Raw genomic sequence first — 20,124 nt, 5'->3', positions numbered from 1 at the left:
CCGTGTATATAGAAGAGTCGCGACATCTCCATTCACTCCAATGGACCAGTTTTTTTTTACTCTGAAGAGTTCCAGGAAGTAAGGTTCTGGATTAAGCAGCACTGTCGAGTTGCAGCAAAATGGGCAGTTTGTGATGTACTTTGAAACCCCCCCCCCCCCCCCCCCGAAACAAATTGTACATTATCAGCTTTATTTTAGCATTCAAAAGTAGCACGAGACCCCTTCCTGGCTGTTCATTGGCTAATGAGTCACGCATTTTGGTCCTCCGCTGACGCCACTCTCTCTAAATTGCTCTTGGCCCGTCTATGTAAAATGGCAAAGACTAGTTGATTATGCTGATTGGCTAACATGCTGTTACATGTTAGCCAATCACATCAGTGCAATAATGAATTATGCAGTGAAAAGGACGAGAGTAACACACCAGTAAATTGTATTGCCGTATTTTATTGCACTTTGTAAGCAGATGCTGTACAGTAGCTGTGCAGAGAAGTCTGAGATGCTCCTCAGTGTGACAACAACCATTGCAGGACTAGGACATATCCATCCAAAATTAAATTACTCCTGGTCACAACTGATTACAGTCACAATTAGTTTCCTTTATATCAAAATAAAATCAAAAAAATAAAATCCCACAATTTCATCCAGGAAGCTATGACAAGTATCTACAAGGTTACACGAGGAAAGCAGTTTTTCAATGACAATAAGTGTATCAAAAATGCAGATGCGTCTTTTTCATAGTTGGAATTTCCTACAGTATATACAAACATAAACATGACGAGTTTATCTTTCCTCTTTCACATGCAGTAAGGTATTGTGAATGTTTTATTCTCTTAGTGATGTAACTCAACATTTTATTCATTAATCTAGGTCATAAATATATACAGTCTATACGCTATCTCTGTTAATCTTTTCAAAGGCTATCTTTCCTGTCAGGAAGAGACAACAACAGGAGTGGGTAAACAGTATTCTCCATCAGTGGCTGTCATGGCAACATCATCGTAGATCATTTTTAACTCCCAATCAATGCTCTCAGTTTCTCTCATTCACGCGCATGCACTCACGCACTCACGCACTCACACACACACACACACACACACACACACACACACACACACACACACAAGTGATACGGTATGCACATTTTCGAAAACTTTTAGACCCTGCTACAATAAAATACATTGACACATCAAAATGTACAGGGCGATAAAGAGGGAAGCCGTGATCCTGTGGATCCTGTATAGACAAAGTCAGTAGGAAATACAACTCTAAGGTCACTTTGGCCTTAGACGTCCATCAGTCCAGTGGTAAAATATTTTCTCTAAATAATTATTGGCCTGGAAGTGGCGTTGCCGCTAACTCCTCCCCATCTTGGCGATCAGCTCGTCACAGATCTTTGTCAACTCCTCAATCTCTTTGTTCTGTAGAATACATAGTAAGGAGCCATTTGTACATATACAGTATTTCCTTTTGCAAATAAACCATTGTGATTTTCATTCCTTTAATTGTAAGCAATGAAATGTAACTTCCTTTCAAGGTTATTTGACAGCATAAACTCCCTGTTGTGCCCAGATGTGGTGTAATGGATAAAACCTTATACTTAATAATGCCTGAAACTGGCCTAACAAATGCCATGTGATTTCATGTCGATACGGAACCTGAAGTGGTAGTAGCCTACAAATCAACAGCTGAGACGCATTTAAATACATGTAAACATGGCATAGCATGGAAGTTGGTACATTTTCAAGCTTTGTAGAGATACATTCCAATGTTTACATCCCAGTGCTGGTGTGCTACTGTAGTGAGGAGGCTGACTGACCTTCTGCTCCAAAGTGCGCTCCAGAGAGTCCACCTTCATCTGCTCCTTCCTCAGACTGGCCTGGTGGGCTGCCTGCTCCTGCTTGGCCTTGACCCGCACATGAGCTATGTCCGAATTGGCCCTGGAAACACATCACAGTGCAAGTCAGTAGCGGCAGCAACAAGTCACCTCAGTAATGTATAGCCTCACCTTACTTTTAATCTTATCTAATAAAGGCAGAACTGTCTGTCTGTCCGTATGTCTGTCCTTCACATATCTCGAGAACCATTCGTCGGATCGACTTCAAACTCGGGGATTGCACTGCTGTGAACCCGGTGGAGTGCAATTCGGATACGTACATAGTGGTGTTGAGCAAATGTCGATCGCCACAGGTTCAGTGACAAAACTTACTGATGAGATCATCACCGATTGACATCACGCACAATTGCTCAAATGACGTCACAGATTACATCATCAGCGATGACATTACACATTTGTTTTTACCTGAAGGCTTTTTGTGATCATGCATTCATTCATTCAATCAGGAACGGTTAACGGATAGGATGCCATCAGTGACGTTATCAATGATGATGACATCAGTGATTATGTCATCAGTGATGATGTCATCAGTGATGTCATCAGCAATGATGTCATCAGTGATGTTCCTGGCTGAGGCTATATAAGTGGTGAGAGTATACAGGCTTCAGGGGAAGTTAGTTTCTCCAGAGTGGTCCTGTGCTGCACGTGGTCCTGGTCCGTATTTGCCCTTGCTATCCACCACAAAGATTACAATTTGGATGTTTTAATCATAGACACACTAGATCTAGAGAAATGTTTCAAGTGGACCGTTGCTAAAAGTTAACAGGCTTTGGGGAAGTGCAAAGCAGATGGAGGAGCCTCTCGCAGATTCTGCCGGTGGCGGTGTAGCGGCGGAAGGCCCAATGGCGGATATCCGTTGGCCGAGCGGGGCTCTCCCTCTGCGGCTTCTGGAGTGGAAAGTCAAGCCAGGATCTTTAATCAACGTGCACTCCGTGCTGGCGCTGTGTGCTCCCATTCCCCAGAATAAGACTGCCAGCCTGCCGGAGAAGAAGGTGAAATCGGACCGTGCTGGAGTCGTCAAGGAGCTATGCTGTCAACTTGGACAACTCATACCGCCCGGGGGTGTCATCGTCAGGATAGAACAATGCTGCCATCCCATAGTAATGAAGGGTTTATGTGCTGAATGTGGCCAGGACCTGACTCAGCTGCAGAGCACGAATGGGAATCAGCAAGCTCCCATCTCCACGGCAACAGTCTCCATGGTGCACAGTGTCCCGGAGTTGATGGTCAGCTCAGCGCAAGCAGAGCAGCTGGGCAGAGAGGACCAGCAGAGACTCCAGAGGAACAAGAAGCTGGTCCTGATGGTGGATCTGGACCATACGCTGATCCACACCACTGATCAGCAGCACTACCAGCGCATGTCCAATAAGGGGATTTTCCACTTCCAGCTCGGGCGGGGAGAGCCTATGCTGCATACACGACTGCGCCCACACTGCAAGGAATTCCTGGAGAAAATGGCCAAACTCTATGAGTTACACGTCTTCACATTTGGGAGCCGCCTTTATGCACACACAATAGCTCGCTATCTTGACCCCGAACAGAAGCTTTTCTCTCATCGGATCCTTTCCAGAGATGAATGCATCGATCCTTTTTCCAAGAAGGGAAATCTTATGAATCTTTTTCCTTGTGGCGATTCGATGGTCTGCATCATTGATGACCGAGAGGACGTGTGGAAGTTTGCACCTAACCTCATCACTGTGAAGAAATACATCTACTTCCAAGGCACAGGGGACATCAATGCTCCACCGGGGTCACGGGAAACCCAGATGACCAGGAAAGGAAACCCACCAAGCCGGCCTGCAGAGGAGGAGGAAGTCGACAATGACCAGGATGATCACCTGATCTACCTGGAGGAGGTGTTGGACAGGATCCACGCTGAGTACTATGCTCGGTACGAGGCCTACCTAAGGAAGGAGGCCTCTGAGATGCCGGACATCCGCAAAATCGTCCCGGAGCTGAAAAGCAAGGCACTAGAGGGCACTACCATTGTGTTCAGCGGCCTGTGTCCTACCAACTACCCCATGGAGAGGACTCGCGAGGGCTACCATGCCAAGGCACTGGGGGCCAAGATCGGCAAGAACCTGGTTCCCAACTACAAAGATCCCAGTCGGACAACACATCTCATCGCAGCAAGATCTGGCACTGAGAAGGTCCATCAAGCACAAAGCTGCAAACACCTCCACGTGGTCAACCCCGACTGGCTATGGAGATGCCTGGAGTGCTGGGAGAGGGTGGCGGAGGAGCTCTACCCGCTCAAGGAGGATTACTACAAGGCGCCACGGAGCAACAGCCCAGCCGCTTTACCCAATAATAAGGGGTTCCTCCAGAAGCCCCTCGTCAACCCAGGTCCGATCCATCATAAACCTCCAACTCCAGCCCCAAAGCTGCGGACCTTCATGGGGTCCATCAAGGGGAAGCTGATCCGCAGGGGTCCTCAGGCCTCACAGCGGCTGTCTTACCTCCGGCCTTCAGGGTCTTTGTTGCTCTCTGATCACAGAAAGCAGTCTTCTCTCAGGAGAACTCAGCAGGACGAGACGGCAGGGTCCAGCCAAAACGACAAGCAGCTGGGACCGTCCCGACGAAAACAACAGCCCAGCACGTCGGAGACCATGCCGCTGTACAGTTTCTGCAAGGAGGATCTGGAGAGCATGGACATAGAGGCGGACGACATCCTAGGTGAGGAGAGCGGTGAGAGTGAGGGTCGAGGGAAGGAGAAACCGGTGGACGATGAAGAGGAGAAGCAGCCAGGAGGTGGGCAGAGCACAGGAGCAGGGCTGGGTCCTCAGGCACGGAGCACGGAGGACAGGATCCAGAGTACACCAGCCAGTGAGGCCAGTCTGACAGCTAGTGTGCCAAGGAGGCACAACAAACGCAAGCTGGACCAGCCTAAGGAGGAGGTTGTCCAAGGACTCCCACGAGGAAGAGGAGGGCAGCAACTCTGAGGACGAGATGGCCGCCGTCCTGGAGGCAGAGGTCAATGGCGTTTCTTCCTCTTCATAGCGTTTGTACATTTGATACCATAATGGAAGGCAAGGATCTTGGCCTTTTGTGACAAATGGCCCACTTGGTGGACTGAACCCAACTGAACCCAGTTATTGTTCAGTCTCATTGGCTCAGGCAGGTCTTGAGTGAGATGTAGGCTGACATAATGTTGTGAGATTGTGAAGTAAAGCCACTAGTGGTACTACTATTACTTATTGGTTGCTCTTATTGACTGCTCCCATCATTTACATGAACTACAATGTTTCAATATTAACCCGATTAAAACAATACTCTGAATAACACACTGCCATGTAATCATCATTGAGTATCCTGATCACATCATTGAAGTGCATTGTAGACATGTATACACCTTCATCACACACATGAGTTTTTGCAACATTTTGTGACATGTCAAACAGCTTGACGACACATGCTCTAGCTTCCAGCAGTGAGTGTGCGCAACTTGTTTACAGAAGAAACTAGAGGGCAGTCGGTAGAGTGCATACAAGGTTTTGTGGTGTCAGGTGAATCCATTTGGAAGTTAGGTGCCTTTCTGTGATTGACCAATCACACTAATCAGTAAGTTGACCCATGACCTACTTTGTCTACAAATGATCGTGGCGTTATGTGAATCTGCATGAAAGGTTAAACGCCTTTTCGTGATTGGCCACAGCCAAGCCCCATTTTGCCCAGTGGGCATGGACAGTTAATCAGTTCTAAGTTGGCCCATGACCTGCTTCACGACCAAGTTTCATGCAAATCTGTTCATATCTTTTTGAGATGTCCTGCAGACAGACAGATAAACAGAGAGACAGACAGACAAACGGGCGAAAACATAATCTGCCGCCCAAGGCCAACCTCGTTGGCAGAGGTAAAGATGGCTGCCACCGACCACAGCAGAAAAATGACAGAGGTAAAGATGGCTGCCACCGACCACAGCAGAAACATGACAGAAAGGTTTTGTCCCGACCACAGCAGAAACATGACAGAAAGGTTTTGTCCCGACCACAGCAGAAACATGACAGAAAGGATTTCAGGTTAAATTCAGGAGGGAAACTGACATAGGACGTGCGTCTTCAGCATGTAAACAGGAATATGTCTGTCTCTCTGTTTGTCTGTCCCTGTCCCACAGTGATGTCATAAATGACATCAGTGAATTACTCAGTGATGTCATAAATGAGAGTGATGTCATAAATGACAGTGATGTCATAAATGACATCAGTGAATTACTCAGTGATGTCATAAATTATATCAGTGAATTACTCACACACATCAGACACACACAAGGCTATATGTTCAGTGATGATGTCACTCATACATAGGCATTGTGACATCATCAGTGATGTCATAAATTACATTAGTGTTTTTCTCTTAGGTTTCACTGATGACATCATCACTGATGACATCACAACTGCTCGAGTGACATCACTGATGACATCATCATTGATGACATCACAATTGCTCAAGTGACATCACTGATGACATCATCACCGTGTGCTCGAGTGACATCACCGATGAAATCACCATAAATCCTTCCCTGCTGGCTAGTGGTAAAGACCAGCGCTAGTAGCTACCTAGCACAACAATGCCATCAGACTTGGCCAAGAAGAAGGCAGCTAAGAAGAAGGAGACTGCCAAAAACCGCCAGCAGAAGAAGAAACCCGATGTAAATGAGGAGAGTGAACAACCAGACACCCAGGAAAATGGAGCGGAGTACAATGGGATTGCCAATTTGACGAAGGAGCTGGATGAATTTGAGTTGGCAAAGCGAGAGGCACGGGCAGTGACAGGGATGCTCGCTTCCCACCCTAACAGCACTGATGTCCACGTTAGCAGCTTGTCGCTCACCTTCCACGGCCAGGAGCTGCTAGCAGACACCAGCCTGGAGCTCAACTCGGGCAGACGCTATGGACTCATTGGCCTCAACGGCACAGGGAAATCCATGCTGTTGTCAGCCATCGGGCATCGCGAGATTCCCATTCCGGAGCACATAGATATTTACCACTTGACCAGGGAGATGGCTCCCAGTGACAAGAGCGCTCTGCAGTGTGTCATGGAGGTGGATGAACAGAGGGTCAGGCTGGAGAAGGAGGCGGAGAGACTCGCCCACGAGGACGCCGAGTGTGAGAAGCTGATGGAACTGTACGAGCGTCTGGAGGAGCTGGATGCAGATAAGGCAGAGGTGCGAGCGTCACAGATCCTCCACGGTTTGGGCTTCACCACTGCTATGCAGCAGAAGAAACTCAAGGACTTCAGCGGGGGGTGGAGGATGCGCGTCGCACTGGCCAGAGCCTTGTTCATCAAGCCCTTCATGTTGCTGCTGGATGAGCCCACGAACCACTTGGATCTGGATGCTTGTGTGTGGTTGGAGGAGGAGCTCAAGTCGTTCAAGCGAATCCTTGTGCTCGTCTCGCATTCTCAAGATTTCCTGAACGGTGTGTGCACCAACATCATCCACCTGCATCAGAGGAAACTCAAGTATTACACGGGTAACTATGACCAGTACGTGAAGACCAGGGAGGAGCTGGAAGAGAACCAGATGAAGCGCTTCAACTGGGAGCAGGACCAGATAGCACACATGAAGAATTACATAGCCAAGTTTGGTCACGGCTCTGCAAAGCTGGCACGACAGGCACAGAGCAAGGAGAAGACACTGCAGAAGATGGTGGCGTCAGGTTTGACTGAACGAGTTGTGAATGACAAGACTCTGTCGTTTTCTTTTCCTCCCTGTGGGAAGATCCCCCCTCCTGTTGTCATGGTTCAGAATGTGAGCTTCAAATACAGTGCCGACACACCACACATATACACAAACCTGGAGTTTGGTATTGACTTGGACACACGAGTGGCCTTGGTGGGGCCCAATGGAGCGGGGAAGACCACAGTGCTGAAGCTGCTGATGGGAGAGCTCCTACCCACTGACGGCATGATCCGCAAACATTCTCACATCAAGATTGGCAGATATCACCAGCATCTGACCGAGCAGCTGGAGCTGGACCTGTCTCCTCTGGAGTACATGATGAAGTGCTATCCTGATATTAAAGAAAGGGAGGAGATGAGGAAGATCATCGGACGCTACGGCCTGACGGGGAAACAGCAGGTCAGTCCGATCAGGAACTTGTCGGATGGTCAGAAGTGCCGGGTTTGCTTTGCCTGGCTGGCCTGGCAGAAGCCGCACATGCTGTTCCTCGACGAGCCGACCAATCACCTGGACATCGAGACCATCGACGCCTTGGCAGACGCCATCAACGAGTTTGATGGCGGTATGATGCTGGTTAGCCACGACTTCAGGCTCATTCAACAGGTGGCGAATGAGATCTGGGTGTGTGAGAAGCAAACCATCAGGAAGTGGAATAGGGACATCCTGGCGTACAAGGAGCACTTGAAATCGAAGATCGACAAACAGCAAGCGCACGACGTCTGAAGCAGCATCGCTCTCTGAGCCACTCGCTTATCGTGCATTATGGATTTGACCTGTGACCTCCTGAAGGGATGAGCAGGTTTTAAGCACATCAGGAAATGTCCTGAATAGAGCTGAAACCATCTCTTATGGATCTTTTTGGACACGTGTCTGTTGTACACGATGTATTTCCATCTCAGTTTGACAACGATGCACCGTGCTGAACGTGACCCAATAGCTACATAGCTAATTATATGCAAACACATTTCACCTGGGCGTTCATTTATTGCGTAGTTACAGAGTTTTGTGTCTTATTTGTCATACAGTAGGGGAAAACAACATAGTGATAGCTGGATGAATGTGAGATAATGAGCATAAGCTTGGACTCACCTGTCTAGCTTCTCCTCTGCGTGAATCTTCAGGGCTTGATAGCGCTGCTCCTCCTTACGGACCCTGGACAGATATTCTTGAGCGCACTTCTTCAGAACCTCTTCATTCTGAACGGTGCAGAGAAACACTTTCATTACAGGGTCATAAACATGGAAACAACGTCAGCCTCGACTCGGAGCGTCACCGACGGGCGACAGCTAGACCTATATAGTCAAACGTCACCTTGACGAGGGGGTTACAGGGGAGTCCCCAGCAAAATGATTCAATTGTGTGCTTTCACTAAGAGTTCAATGACTACAAGTTAGCCCAAGGAGAGAACGTGGTGCATATACTTGGTAATAGCTTTCACTCTCTCCTGTTATCTCCTCATCTACATGATATTATATTTGTTCTGTTCACGTCACCTGCTTTGAGTCACATTTTCGGGAGCTGCACGCCAGCTGCGCCCGCAGGCTTGCCAGTCACGGCGTAGCCCTCGGCGCATACGGCATGTTTAAGGGTCGTCTTTTAAAACTTTGGATGACTTTCAAGCTCATTGTTTGTGTGTGTGTGTGTGTGTGTGTGTGTGTGTGTGTGTGTGTGTGTGTGTGCGCGCGCGCACGTTTTGTATGTGTGTGTGCGTGCGTGCGTGCGTGTGTGTGTGTGTGCGTGCGTGTGTGTACTTCACCTTGCGGAAGCCTTCCAGCACATCTTTCATCTTCTCGTAGCGCCGGAAGAGATCCGCCAGAGACTTCTCCACTGAGTTGAGGTCTGCACAGGTCTGGTCCTTCTCCACTATCAGCTGCTGGATGGTGTGATGGGAAAGAGACTTCTCTTTCTGCTCATCCTCTGATGGATACACACACAGATATACTGGAGATCAGAGCAGCAGTCTATGGAATTATAAACATTCTGCTGTAGTGGGCGCACATACACATATATGTTCACATCCATGCATCCATATATTGAAATACAAATATATCAAAATGGATTAGTGGATTAGTGGATATTTTTTTAACTATATACTATATGAGTGTTGCTGATAAACCTAGTGTAGCATGCAGACAAAACCAAAATTGAATGGAAAAACCTAAGAGACCTGTAAACCGTGAAGACCCATTGGAATTAATTGACAAATCGAGGGGTGAGAACCAGAGGGCCGTAAGTGACATCAATGACCAATCCAGACAAACAAAAACTATTTGGGGACAAACTTACGCCTTTTGGCCCTGATGACTTTCTTCTCCAAATAAAAAAATATATAGAAAAATATTTTTTCAATGAGTGTCAAAATATTGTTCATTAAGTATATTGTCAATAAGTTTTAACATTAAAGATTGAATTTAATAAACAAAGTCAGGACAACGTATGGTCATTTTTTTGCTCTCCTGTAAAGTTGGTCAATGTCATTTACACTCCTTGAAATCTTCCTGTCAGCCCCTTCCCAGCTTTCCTTTCCTTTCCTTTCCTTTCCTTTCCTTTCCTTTCCTTTCCTTTCCTGTCACAGGCTTAGATGACCAACATGCTTAACTCACTCATCCTACCTGTATGACTCTTAGGATATAAGGAGAAAGCAAAGTGAAGATACGTGTGTCATGGTGTTTTGGTCACATTTTGTGGAAGGTTTACAGGCATAAATGGCCGCCAAACAGAAAAATGCCAAAAGATGCTTTCCTTTTCTCAGAGTAAGAAAAGAAAAGAGTACAACCGAAAGGTCTTGACGTATGACAGATGTGACAGATGTGAGCCGACACAGACAACTGAAGGAAGAATGTGCGTTACTCACCTGGCATGCCTGACAGGGTTATCAAACAGTAAGGGGGCAAAGATGGGAGCAGAACAGAAAAGAAGGGACTGTGTTAAGTCAAGCTGGGAGGGCAAAACGCGTGAGAGAGAGCCGAGCGTTAGGCACAAGCAGAGAGACTGAGCGCTCCTTTTGTGACAGTATAGAGAGGCAGTGAACAGGCAGAGGAAGTGAACGTCACTTCCTGCTTCAGCACTGTACTGCACTGAGATTTTCATCCGCCATTTATTTCCCCATAGACATTTTGTAAAATGCTTATGAAAAGAGTTTTACTTGGTCAAACCAAACGGTTCAGATATATTTAGAATTGGGAGAGACCATAGAACATTTCAGACCCAAAAAAAAATAAATGTTTTCCTCTTAAACCTGTATTTTTTTACGTTTTGGTCCGAGTGAAATGTTATGCGATCTCTCCTGTTTCTAAATATAGCTGTACCGTTTGGTTTGAACAAGTAAAACTATTTTTTATAAGCATTTTACGAAATGTCTATGGGAAAATAAATGGTGGATGAAAATCTCTGGTACAGTGCTGAAGCAGGAAGTGACGTTCCACTTTGGCTCTCTATAAGGGATGCAATTAGGGAGCTGCAAAATCAAATGGTCAGGAATGTCCAGAGGTGGTGAGGAAGGAAGACGCCAGTGAGAGCAAGGATAATGCAGAGAGTGAGCAGCAGAACGGCCTTGAAGTCAAGTGGGCAAATCTCCCTCCAATGTCATCATGATTCAGTTCATATCAAACATAAAAATAAGCACATAAAATAGTCAGAGGATCACTGAAGACTTTACATTCTGAAATCAGTGCCAATGGATTAGGACACATACAGAGCTTAAGCTTGTGTATTCTGTTCAATTTGCAAATAAATGACTTGAGGCAAAAAGTGGTGGCGCAGGGCGGGGGACAAAACTGCTTCAAAATAAATGAATGTGCACTGAGAAGAAAGGGCCAGTAAGCCATGACCAGTGTGCTTTATGTACAGTAGTGTTGTTTAATCTTGAACTCACCTATCATCTGTGCAATAGTCTTCTCATACTCTGCAACGATTCTCCTATGGATGAGAAATCAAAAGATGACATAAGATTAGGGGTGTCACGATACGATACGATACACGATATTGGGTTCACGATAACGATACGATATTTTAACAATGTTTTTTTGCGATCGATTTGTAAGTTGAGGGGGCATCCTCCACGCTAATTTGAGTAATTTCACCATTTTCATCCTCCGTGTCTGTAACGTCCCTCGTCTGTTCAAACAAAGCAATGAAAAGGAGAGCGAGCATGCAATCAGATGCAGATCAGTGCCACCATGTTCAGCTTCTTTTTCTCGCGATATGAGATTTCATCTCAACGATACATATTGTCACGTTTTGATATTGCGATATATTGTGGGACGATATATTGTGACATCCCTACATAAGATTATATCGTATGAATGAAATATACTATTTAATAATATAGGATATCTCTAAAATATCTTCATTCATTATGCTATTTTACCTCCATCAACAAAGTTGGAAGGAGATTGTATTTTCACTCCTGTCAGTTTATTGGGAAGCTATCTCAAAAAGTAAAATTTGTGAGTATATTTTGAGAATATCTTTGAGTTTCAGTAATATTTTTGATTTGGATTAAATTTGGTGGACAAGGATTAGTTGATTACATTTCCATAGTGATCTAGAGAGCTGGGATCGTCGCCATTAGATAATTATTCTTAGCCGTATGCTGTGTTCATGTGCTGGTGGGAAGGTCCGACACTTGGGGGACTTCTATTCAACAGCATTGTGCCCACAAGCTATTTTGTCCGAAATAAAAACAGGCAATAATAAATAAACCATTATGGAGGCAGCAGCTTTGCATGTTGGATGGAATTGTTCAGCATTGGCAGAGGCTTGTGCTCTACCGAGTGCCTTCTAGCTGTATCGTTTATTCTGCCACAAAAGCTAAAGCTATCGTTAGCATTATTCTTTCATTCAATCTGCAGTGCTTTTCCAGTAGCAGTTAACTGGTAGTTGCTTGCTACCAGGCAACTGCCGGAAGTACTGCTCACATGCTGTGTCAATGTACAGCAGGAGCCAATAGGAACGCTTGTTTTTGGGAAACGCAGGCTGTCAAAGAGGTTAAGAGGATTGATTAGCCATGCCTGGCCCTTAGCCTCTTAGCGCCTCCTTATCCCGAGCCCACTCAGTCTAATGAAGTAGGCTTAACCACACTAACCAAGCTGTGGCCGGCTGCACCGCCCACCCAACACCTGCTGAGGGCGACGTGTGAAGAACAGCCTCATATTCACATCTCTCTGAACTCACATGAACTACTTGTTGGACATCGGGTGATCTGTTGACATAGATTTGATGGTAATTCATTCCAATTATGAGCTGTTGCAAGGTAATTAGTGGTGTACGCCAATTACTGCAAGTTATATGTAAAGCCCCTAACACATGTACATGTGCTGTAGTATATCATACTGTATCAACCATGGCCATCAGAAAGCCATCAAAAACAATAAAGTTCATGTTCATGTATGCCTGCCTATCTCTCCCTGCGGATTTCTTTAATTGGCTCTCCTTGCACTTGCCATTGGCCTTGGTTGTCAGTTTGAGAGAGATAAACCAATTGACAGGTCAAGTGAGAGTGATGGGCGGAGCCTGAAAGCAGGCGTCAGGACACAGCACCGTGTAACAGAGGTGCGGAGAGCTTTTAAATCCACGCTGCATGGGGGCGGGACCTAGCGGCGGTGAGGCGAGTAAACACCTCACCTCATCTCCCCCACTTCCTGTCGGCTGTCCTCGTACTTCCTCTGCCACTCCAGCACCTCCTTCTCTTTCGTCACAATCTGGGGAGGAGGAGGGGAGGAGTCTCGATTAGGTCAAGTCTGAACCTGCTGAAGTGGGGTGTGTGTGCAATGATACCACAGGTATGCATGTGTTCATCCAAATCAGAATCAGATACCTCCTCGCGCGCTATCCCCAGGGACTGGTCCAGGTCTCTGGGGAGGTAGGGGCTCTCCTCGTCGCTGTAGCCGGTGGACGTTCGGGTGTAGAGGGAGCTCTTGGACGCAGCGCTCTCTATAGGGGACGGCACCTCCCTCTGCTGCGTCCATGAAGTCAAAGGAGAGGAGCGAGGGGAAAGGAAACACAGCCAGTTACATACCGTGGGCCAAGCTACAGGCAGGGATGAAACACACCCTCCTCCAGGGTTCACACGCGCATTCTCACCAAGATTCCTGAACCAAACCACAAGGCAGCATCAAAACTATATCAAAATATACCACACGGCAAAATCAATATGTCAATGATGCAGGATGGGGGATGTTCCTGAAGACTTGGGCAGCTGGAACATGATTGGATGCAACAGTCTTCAAACGCCACGGCAGCGGCTTAAGCGATTGGCTGATGCTGCTGCCACACACAGCTGAGGCTCATCTCAGCAGCTTAGATGTGTTTGGGTCCAGGCAAGGCGGAGGGGAAGGGGGGGCTTGATACAGCAGGAAGTGTATCAGTGTATATACAGTAGAGGAGGGATAGGGGAGTGGGTGGTGGGCACTGGGTAGCAGGGGGAATACGTGTTAGTCTCATGTTATATGAAGGGCACATCACAACAAAATGAGCTGCTTTTACTTTGTTATGACCCATTACAACTTTTGATAGATTCTGTTGTTTCTGTGCCATTCTTGAAGACCAGGGTGTGTGGTGTGGTCAACCAAAAACGTCTCTTTAGAAGGAGATTGAATTTGGATAATGGTACAGTAGTGAGGTATATTCACGCTAAAACACAAACATAACCACACACGGTCATGTGACCATTGCAAACTAGGAACAACTTATACTGAAACCAATTCTTCTTTAATAAGCCCAGAGAACTGGGCCAGCCATAACAAAAATCAATAGTGTCGCTAGATGAATACAGAGTACATCACACTGAGAATGCAGAAGCAACCCTTCTTCTGGGTCCCCTCAAACTGTGCTCTGCTAGGGATTAAATCATCCCTGGTAGAGCAGGATTATGGGAGGATTTGGGGGGTGATGATGGGGGCTCACAGGGGACAAGGAGACTTAGAGAGTGAGGTGTTTGGTCTGGTTGGAGGCTTGGAGCATTAATGCCATTATACTACTGGAGGTATAGACTAGACTGCTGCAGCTTTAGAGAGATATGGTCACGTTAATGATCTAACCACATAGTTCGGCCTTTTCTCAGCTACTGATTGGCCTTACCTTCCCAATCCAGTGAGGTTTAAACAAAATAGGAGGAACTCATCACAAACCTGTCCTGTAGTGATACTGTATTTGTTAAGCTTACCTTAAACCTCAGTCTTAACAGGGACAATCCCCACAAAATCCCACCAAAATCTCATCGCAATAAACTGGTAGTTCTCTTTAAATACAATAAACACAAAATGAGGTACATTGAATGTGTACTTGCTGCTGTTTCATACAGTAAGTAGTATTGCATATATAAAAAAGTGCCTTTACTGGATCACACAGACGGTCATAGGTCATAGGTCAGAGGGTCACAGGTCAGAGGGCCACTCAGCAAAGACATTCCCACACATGGATATAGATGTTTGTTTATTTGTTTATTATAAGGATCCCCCATTAGTCTACACCGAAGTGAAAGACTACTCTTCCTGGGGTTCAAGAGGAAACCAATGCTTAAGGTGAACAGAAAGTGGGACACAGTGGAGACACTAGTTACATCTATGGGAGACAAACACTGAGTCAAAGACAAAGATGTCAAGACACCGAAGAAGTAACTAGAGTTACTTCTCTTAGATGTATAAAGACAGTATGCAGGAGATAATTGCATCATGAAGACATGGTCACATTGGCTCACGACGACAAGGTAAAGCTATGGGAGCAGGGTTCATTGAGAAAATGTCTGAATGGATATCAGGTGTGGATGTCAAAGCGCTGGGGGTCTACAGGGGGCGCTAGCTAGCCAGGGACATAGCGAGCGACGGGGTATAATGTTACCCTTCTTACTTTGAGAAGGGGTGACCCGTTGATGTTCCACCGCCGCAGGCTGGGTTTCTTCCGGCGAGACTGTGGAGCGCGTGAGACAAGAACATGAGACGTGGGAGAGAAGAGGGCCGGGGAGGAGGCACCTTCTCCAACTCTTTAGCTGAGTTTCTCCATTGACCTTCTTAGAAGGTAGTAAGTTCTACTGCAGATCCACCGCTGATCACTGAGGTCTGAGCTTTTACGCCGTCGAGCCGGACAACCGTCATTCTTAGTGTTCCAGGCATGTGCCCTTAAGTTACAACCAGTAAATCTACCAAACAAACTGAATATTTACACCGGTTCTGCCCTGATGTTGGCGATTATTAGTGATGTTAGTTTGTGTAAGGGCCTGTGTCCACCTGGCGTCTTTTCCTCAGGTCCAGCGTCTATTTTCAATTGTTTCCAATGGGAGGAGAGCGTATGCGAGCGCACACGGACGTGTAGAGAAAGTGCAGAGCGCCCAGCGTCTTTTTTCGGCGTTTTTGTGCGCCGACTCCCAGCGCTTCCAGCTGAAAATATTTTAACTTTTCAGAAAGACGCTGGTGTCGGCTGCTCCTTTTCTGGTAACTAATCATATGGAAAAACTATCGCAACAGAGACAGAACGGCTCAATTGTGGGAGCAGATCGGCTAGACACTTAATATTTCTGGTGAGTGTTGTGCTTACTGCTTTTAATAGCGTAGCCTACCTGTGTTGTTAGCTTTCTAGCTGTCAGCTATCAAGCTGAACTAACGTTACTTGCAGACTGCTTCCTTGTATATTGTGCGCTGGGATCAGCGCTCCCCAGCGCATTCCCAGCGTTTAACGTCGGAAAAAGACGCTAGGTGTACACAGGCCCTTAGGGACCAATTCACAAAACAAGAATGTGACTGGGGCTTCGGATGATGATAGCACAGCATCGATAAGTATACTTCCATGAGATTGCATGTCCGAGCTGCTTATAGTAAGTGAGACATCCCCAGTCACATTCATGCTTATCTAGCTATGGTGAGCCTCTCCTGAACAGGCAACATGCGTGTTGCCCCAACATGCAGAGATAAGGCAAGGGGGATTTTGAAGGCACAGCACTCGGGTTCCTGAGGAGAACTTCGTCCAAAAAGAGCTGGTTGCTTCTCAGGGGGAGGAGGGAGAGGAGAGGGGCCATGTTAAGCCATGTTAGAGGTGCCGTATGTAGGGACTGGAGAGGTGGCGGGGGGCGGGGGAGGGGGCGGGGCTGTGGATGTAGCGGTGCAGCCACCATGTTGAAAAGGTCATGGGTTCACAGTAGCACTCAGAAACGGTGTGATTAGGGGGGAGGGGGACAGGCAAGCTGAGACACACTCATGCACCCACACTAGTATACACACACGCACACACACACACACACACACACACACACACACGCACACACACCCAGTCTCACATTATCATCCGTTCACACACACACACACACGCACACACACACACACCCAGCAGGTGCAGGCTGACTCAGCGCAGTACCTGGGGGGTTACAGTGGAGAGGGAGGGGCACTGAGAGATGTTTTTGGCTACCTGCAGAGCCTCTATCCTCAGGGCGGCAAGCACCAGCTCCTCCTGGGCCGCCCGCGCACACGGGGTGGGGGGGGAGGTGGGAGGAGGAGGGAGGGGTGGGGGGTGGGGGGAGGAGGGAGGGAGGGGAGGTGGGAGGAGGGACGGGGCGGCCCAAGGATGAGAGAGCGAGGGGGGAGGAGAGACATAGGGAAAGAGTTGAGTTGCACGCTCTCGCTCTACTGTCCACATCGCACACAACAACAGACACTCTATTGCATAGATTAAATGCAACTCAGATAAGAGGAGGAAGACAAAATAGGAAACTGAGAAGGTAAGATGAAACAAGATCATAATCGAGGTGGACACGATGGGGAAGAAGGTCCACACAGACACACACGGGGGGGGGCCACAACGTTGCCGACAGAGGCACGGTTTGTCAGGGAGGGCGTGCGCCGCGGTCTGTCAACACACCTGTAGATGGTGGGCGAAGGCGGTGGGGTTGGTCTCAGCCAGGTCAGGCTCCAGGTACTGCAGGGGGTCGTCACACTCAGACAGCCTGTCTAATAACAGGGGCATGGCCGGGGCTGGAGCAGGGGCCTCCACGGGGGGGCCCTGGCTAGGGGGCTACAGGGGCACCGGGGGGGGGGGGGGTGGGGGAGGAGGAGGAGGCAGAGGGCGGGGTGGGGGCGGTCAGCATAGCAAAGCAAGCGCTGGGCACGTGTCAGCGGGGGCATTTGGAAGCTGAGTCACCGAGTTCAAGCTGGGAAGTGGGTGTGACCAGTGACATGGCTATAATGAGAGTCGCTATGACTGATGCTGTTCATGTGGGGTGTCAGAGTCATTGTGGCACTCTGTCTCCCCCTAGTGACGAAACAATGACATGGTATGGAAACTACAAAATCAAATGTTCATCTTACATTAAATGCTGGTGAAGGTAAAGACGGATGAAATGATGACAACCACAACAGTCATCTTTGTCACAGTATATGATTATGGGTGCTAATGCGTACTTCTGCTCATTAACCCATTGATACCCGATGCAGCATTTGTGTGTGTGTATCCCTTTAAGACCGCGAACCGCATCACGCGTTTCGCGGTCTTAAAGGGATACACACACAAATGAGGGATATATACATGCAAATGCTGCAGCAGGTATCAATGGGTTAAGGTATAATGTTGATTATGTCTTCAAGGCAGACAGAGATGTTTGACTCACCCGCTCGTCCCTCTCGGTGCTCTGCGTTCGGCTGAGTGCCTGGCTCTCCCTCTTCCTGCCCTTATCTCCAGCAGAGCCCTCCGGACCGAGCCGGGAGCTCAGCACCGGCGTCTTCATGTCTGCTGTAATTTGGGCCTCCATCTCCTCAAAACTCCTACGAGGAGAGAGAGAGAGAGAGAGAGAGCGAGAGAGAGAGAGAGAGTGTGAGAGAGAGGGAGAGAGAGAGAGAGAGAGAGAGTGAGTGAGCAAGAGAGAGAGAGGTGACACATACTGTATAGAAGCTTGATGATAGGGGTGTTAATGAACTATGGTGCTGCTACAACTGAACCACGTGCAAAGTCATGGTGCTTTTACTCAGCAAACCAGAGCAAACAGTAAAAGGCTGTTTTGGATAGTAAAATATAATCATCATATAAAAGGGAGTGGGTCTGTTTGTTTCAATTTCTGTCCCATCGTCAGTGATGTCACAATGTATATGACATCATCAGTGATGTCATCATTGATGGTCACTCGAGCAATTGTGATGTCACTGATGATGACACAATGTCTTGCGACATCATCAGTGATGCCATAGTGTCCCACAGTGACACATGTCATCAGTGAGTGATGTCCTCAGTGATGCGAAGCTGAACCTATTGGCAACAATATTCAATATGTGTGCAGTAGAGTATGTGCTGTACCCGGTGCAAGGGGAGCTGGGCTCAGATCCACGTGCACAGGTGTTCTTGGTGAAGCTGTCAGATATAGAGTCCAGCTTCAGGTACAGAGATGGCTTCTTCACAGACAGCGGCTACAGGACAAATAGAGAATAAAACATCAACCTCTTCACATCTCTATAACTGTGTGTTTTCTCATTATCTGAATTTGGCAACCAAAAAGAAATAACAAATTGAGATCTGAAGATAATCTGAAGATAATTCAGATAATAAGAAAACACACAGTTATAAATACAAATCAACAAAACTTAAACAGTACTGTTACACTATGGATGTACCTGACAAATTCTGCAAATAACATGAAATACTCACAGGCGAAGAACAGGAGCCAATCTTCTCCATGTATTCAATTTCATAGTCCGGCACTGAGAGAGAAAATCAGCGGAGAAAGTACTATTAGACACAGAGGAGGAAGAGAGGAGGTGACAGGGACCTTTGGGCCAATGCTGAACCGTGGGCGGGCCGGATCAGAAGCTGAGAGCGGTTCTGCCTTTTCCATCCCTGACCCAGATGGGCTGGGCCAGACACGGCCTGTGGGAAGGGGGTGGGGGGCTGCAGAGAACTGGGCCAGCCATAACAAAAAGCAATAGTGTCGCTAGATGAATACAGAGCAAAGGGGTTGACTGCTGTACGTGAAAAACCACGGTTAAGCTTTGCATTTCCTTTGAAGCCCTGCTTGCCGCGGTATGCTTTGATCTCAGTTAGCATTTTGTCTGACCAGAAATGAATGAAGGTTCAAAGAAGGCTGTGTGGGAGAGTCAGACAACTAACGCCTCACCTGCAGTCTGATGAGGAAGACTGCTCTCACCTGCAGTCTGATGAGGAAGACTGTTCTCGTTGACGAAGGACGTGAGGTCACATGGCTGAGGGAAGTCCTGCGCGTCAGAGCTCAGATCGGCGTCCATGTCGTGCAGGGCTGCCCACTTGTGACTGGTGGAGGAGGCCAGCTTCTCCTCGTCGGTGGCGTGGTCGTCCTGCGAGTGGAGAGGCGGGCCCTCGTCTACAGGTGTAGGCTCCTGCAACGCGGGCGAAAGGCAGTGAGAATGACGGAGACAGAGGGAAGAGGGAGAGATACAGACAGATAGAATAGACAGAGCTGAGAGAGAGACACACGCACAGAGTCTGTGTTGGGCAAGTTACTTTCAAAATGTAATATACTACATATTACTAGTTACTTTCGTTTGAAAGTAATAAGTTCCTTTACAATATTACTGTCTGTGTAGAGTAACTCGTTACTTATTAC

At 47.4% G+C, this 20,124-nt stretch overlaps 1 protein-coding gene and 2 pseudogenes across 5 annotated transcripts in view; 2 read left to right on the top strand and 1 right to left on the bottom strand.

The window, feature by feature from the left end:
- Positions 1-434: 434 nt before the first annotated feature.
- Positions 435-20,124, bottom strand: part of tacc2 (transforming, acidic coiled-coil containing protein 2) — a 56,648-nt gene continuing 36,958 nt past the window's right edge. For all 3 annotated transcript variants that reach the window (XM_083658486.1, XM_083658487.1, XM_083658488.1), the window contains 11 exons: positions 19,690-19,897; positions 19,194-19,246; positions 18,846-18,955; positions 18,166-18,319; positions 13,393-13,533; positions 13,200-13,276; positions 11,449-11,492; positions 9,331-9,491; positions 8,664-8,770; positions 1,817-1,937; positions 435-1,418 (listed from right to left, as the gene is read on the bottom strand). In XM_083658486.1, the coding sequence (XP_083514612.1) occupies positions 1,353-1,418; positions 1,817-1,937; positions 8,664-8,770; positions 9,331-9,491; positions 11,449-11,492; positions 13,200-13,276; positions 13,393-13,533; positions 18,166-18,319; positions 18,846-18,955; positions 19,194-19,246; positions 19,690-19,897 (1,242 nt within the window). In that variant the 3' untranslated portion in view covers positions 435-1,352. The remainder of the gene's footprint in view (positions 1,419-1,816; positions 1,938-8,663; positions 8,771-9,330; positions 9,492-11,448; positions 11,493-13,199; positions 13,277-13,392; positions 13,534-18,165; positions 18,320-18,845; positions 18,956-19,193; positions 19,247-19,689; positions 19,898-20,124) is intronic.
- Positions 2,683-4,894, top strand: LOC310796053 (RNA polymerase II subunit A C-terminal domain phosphatase pseudogene; annotated as a pseudogene). The gene has a single exon. The product of its transcript is annotated as an RNA polymerase II subunit A C-terminal domain phosphatase pseudogene (transcript).
- LOC310796321 (ATP-binding cassette sub-family F member 2 pseudogene) lies at positions 6,462-8,297 on the top strand (annotated as a pseudogene). The gene has a single exon. The product of its transcript is annotated as an ATP-binding cassette sub-family F member 2 pseudogene (transcript).

Source organism: Poromitra crassiceps (genome assembly GCF_964638095.1).
Source record: "Poromitra crassiceps genome assembly, chromosome: 22".
Lineage (NCBI taxonomy): Eukaryota > Metazoa > Chordata > Actinopteri > Beryciformes > Melamphaidae > Poromitra > Poromitra crassiceps.
This window is presented reverse-complemented; position numbering and strand designations above follow the sequence as displayed.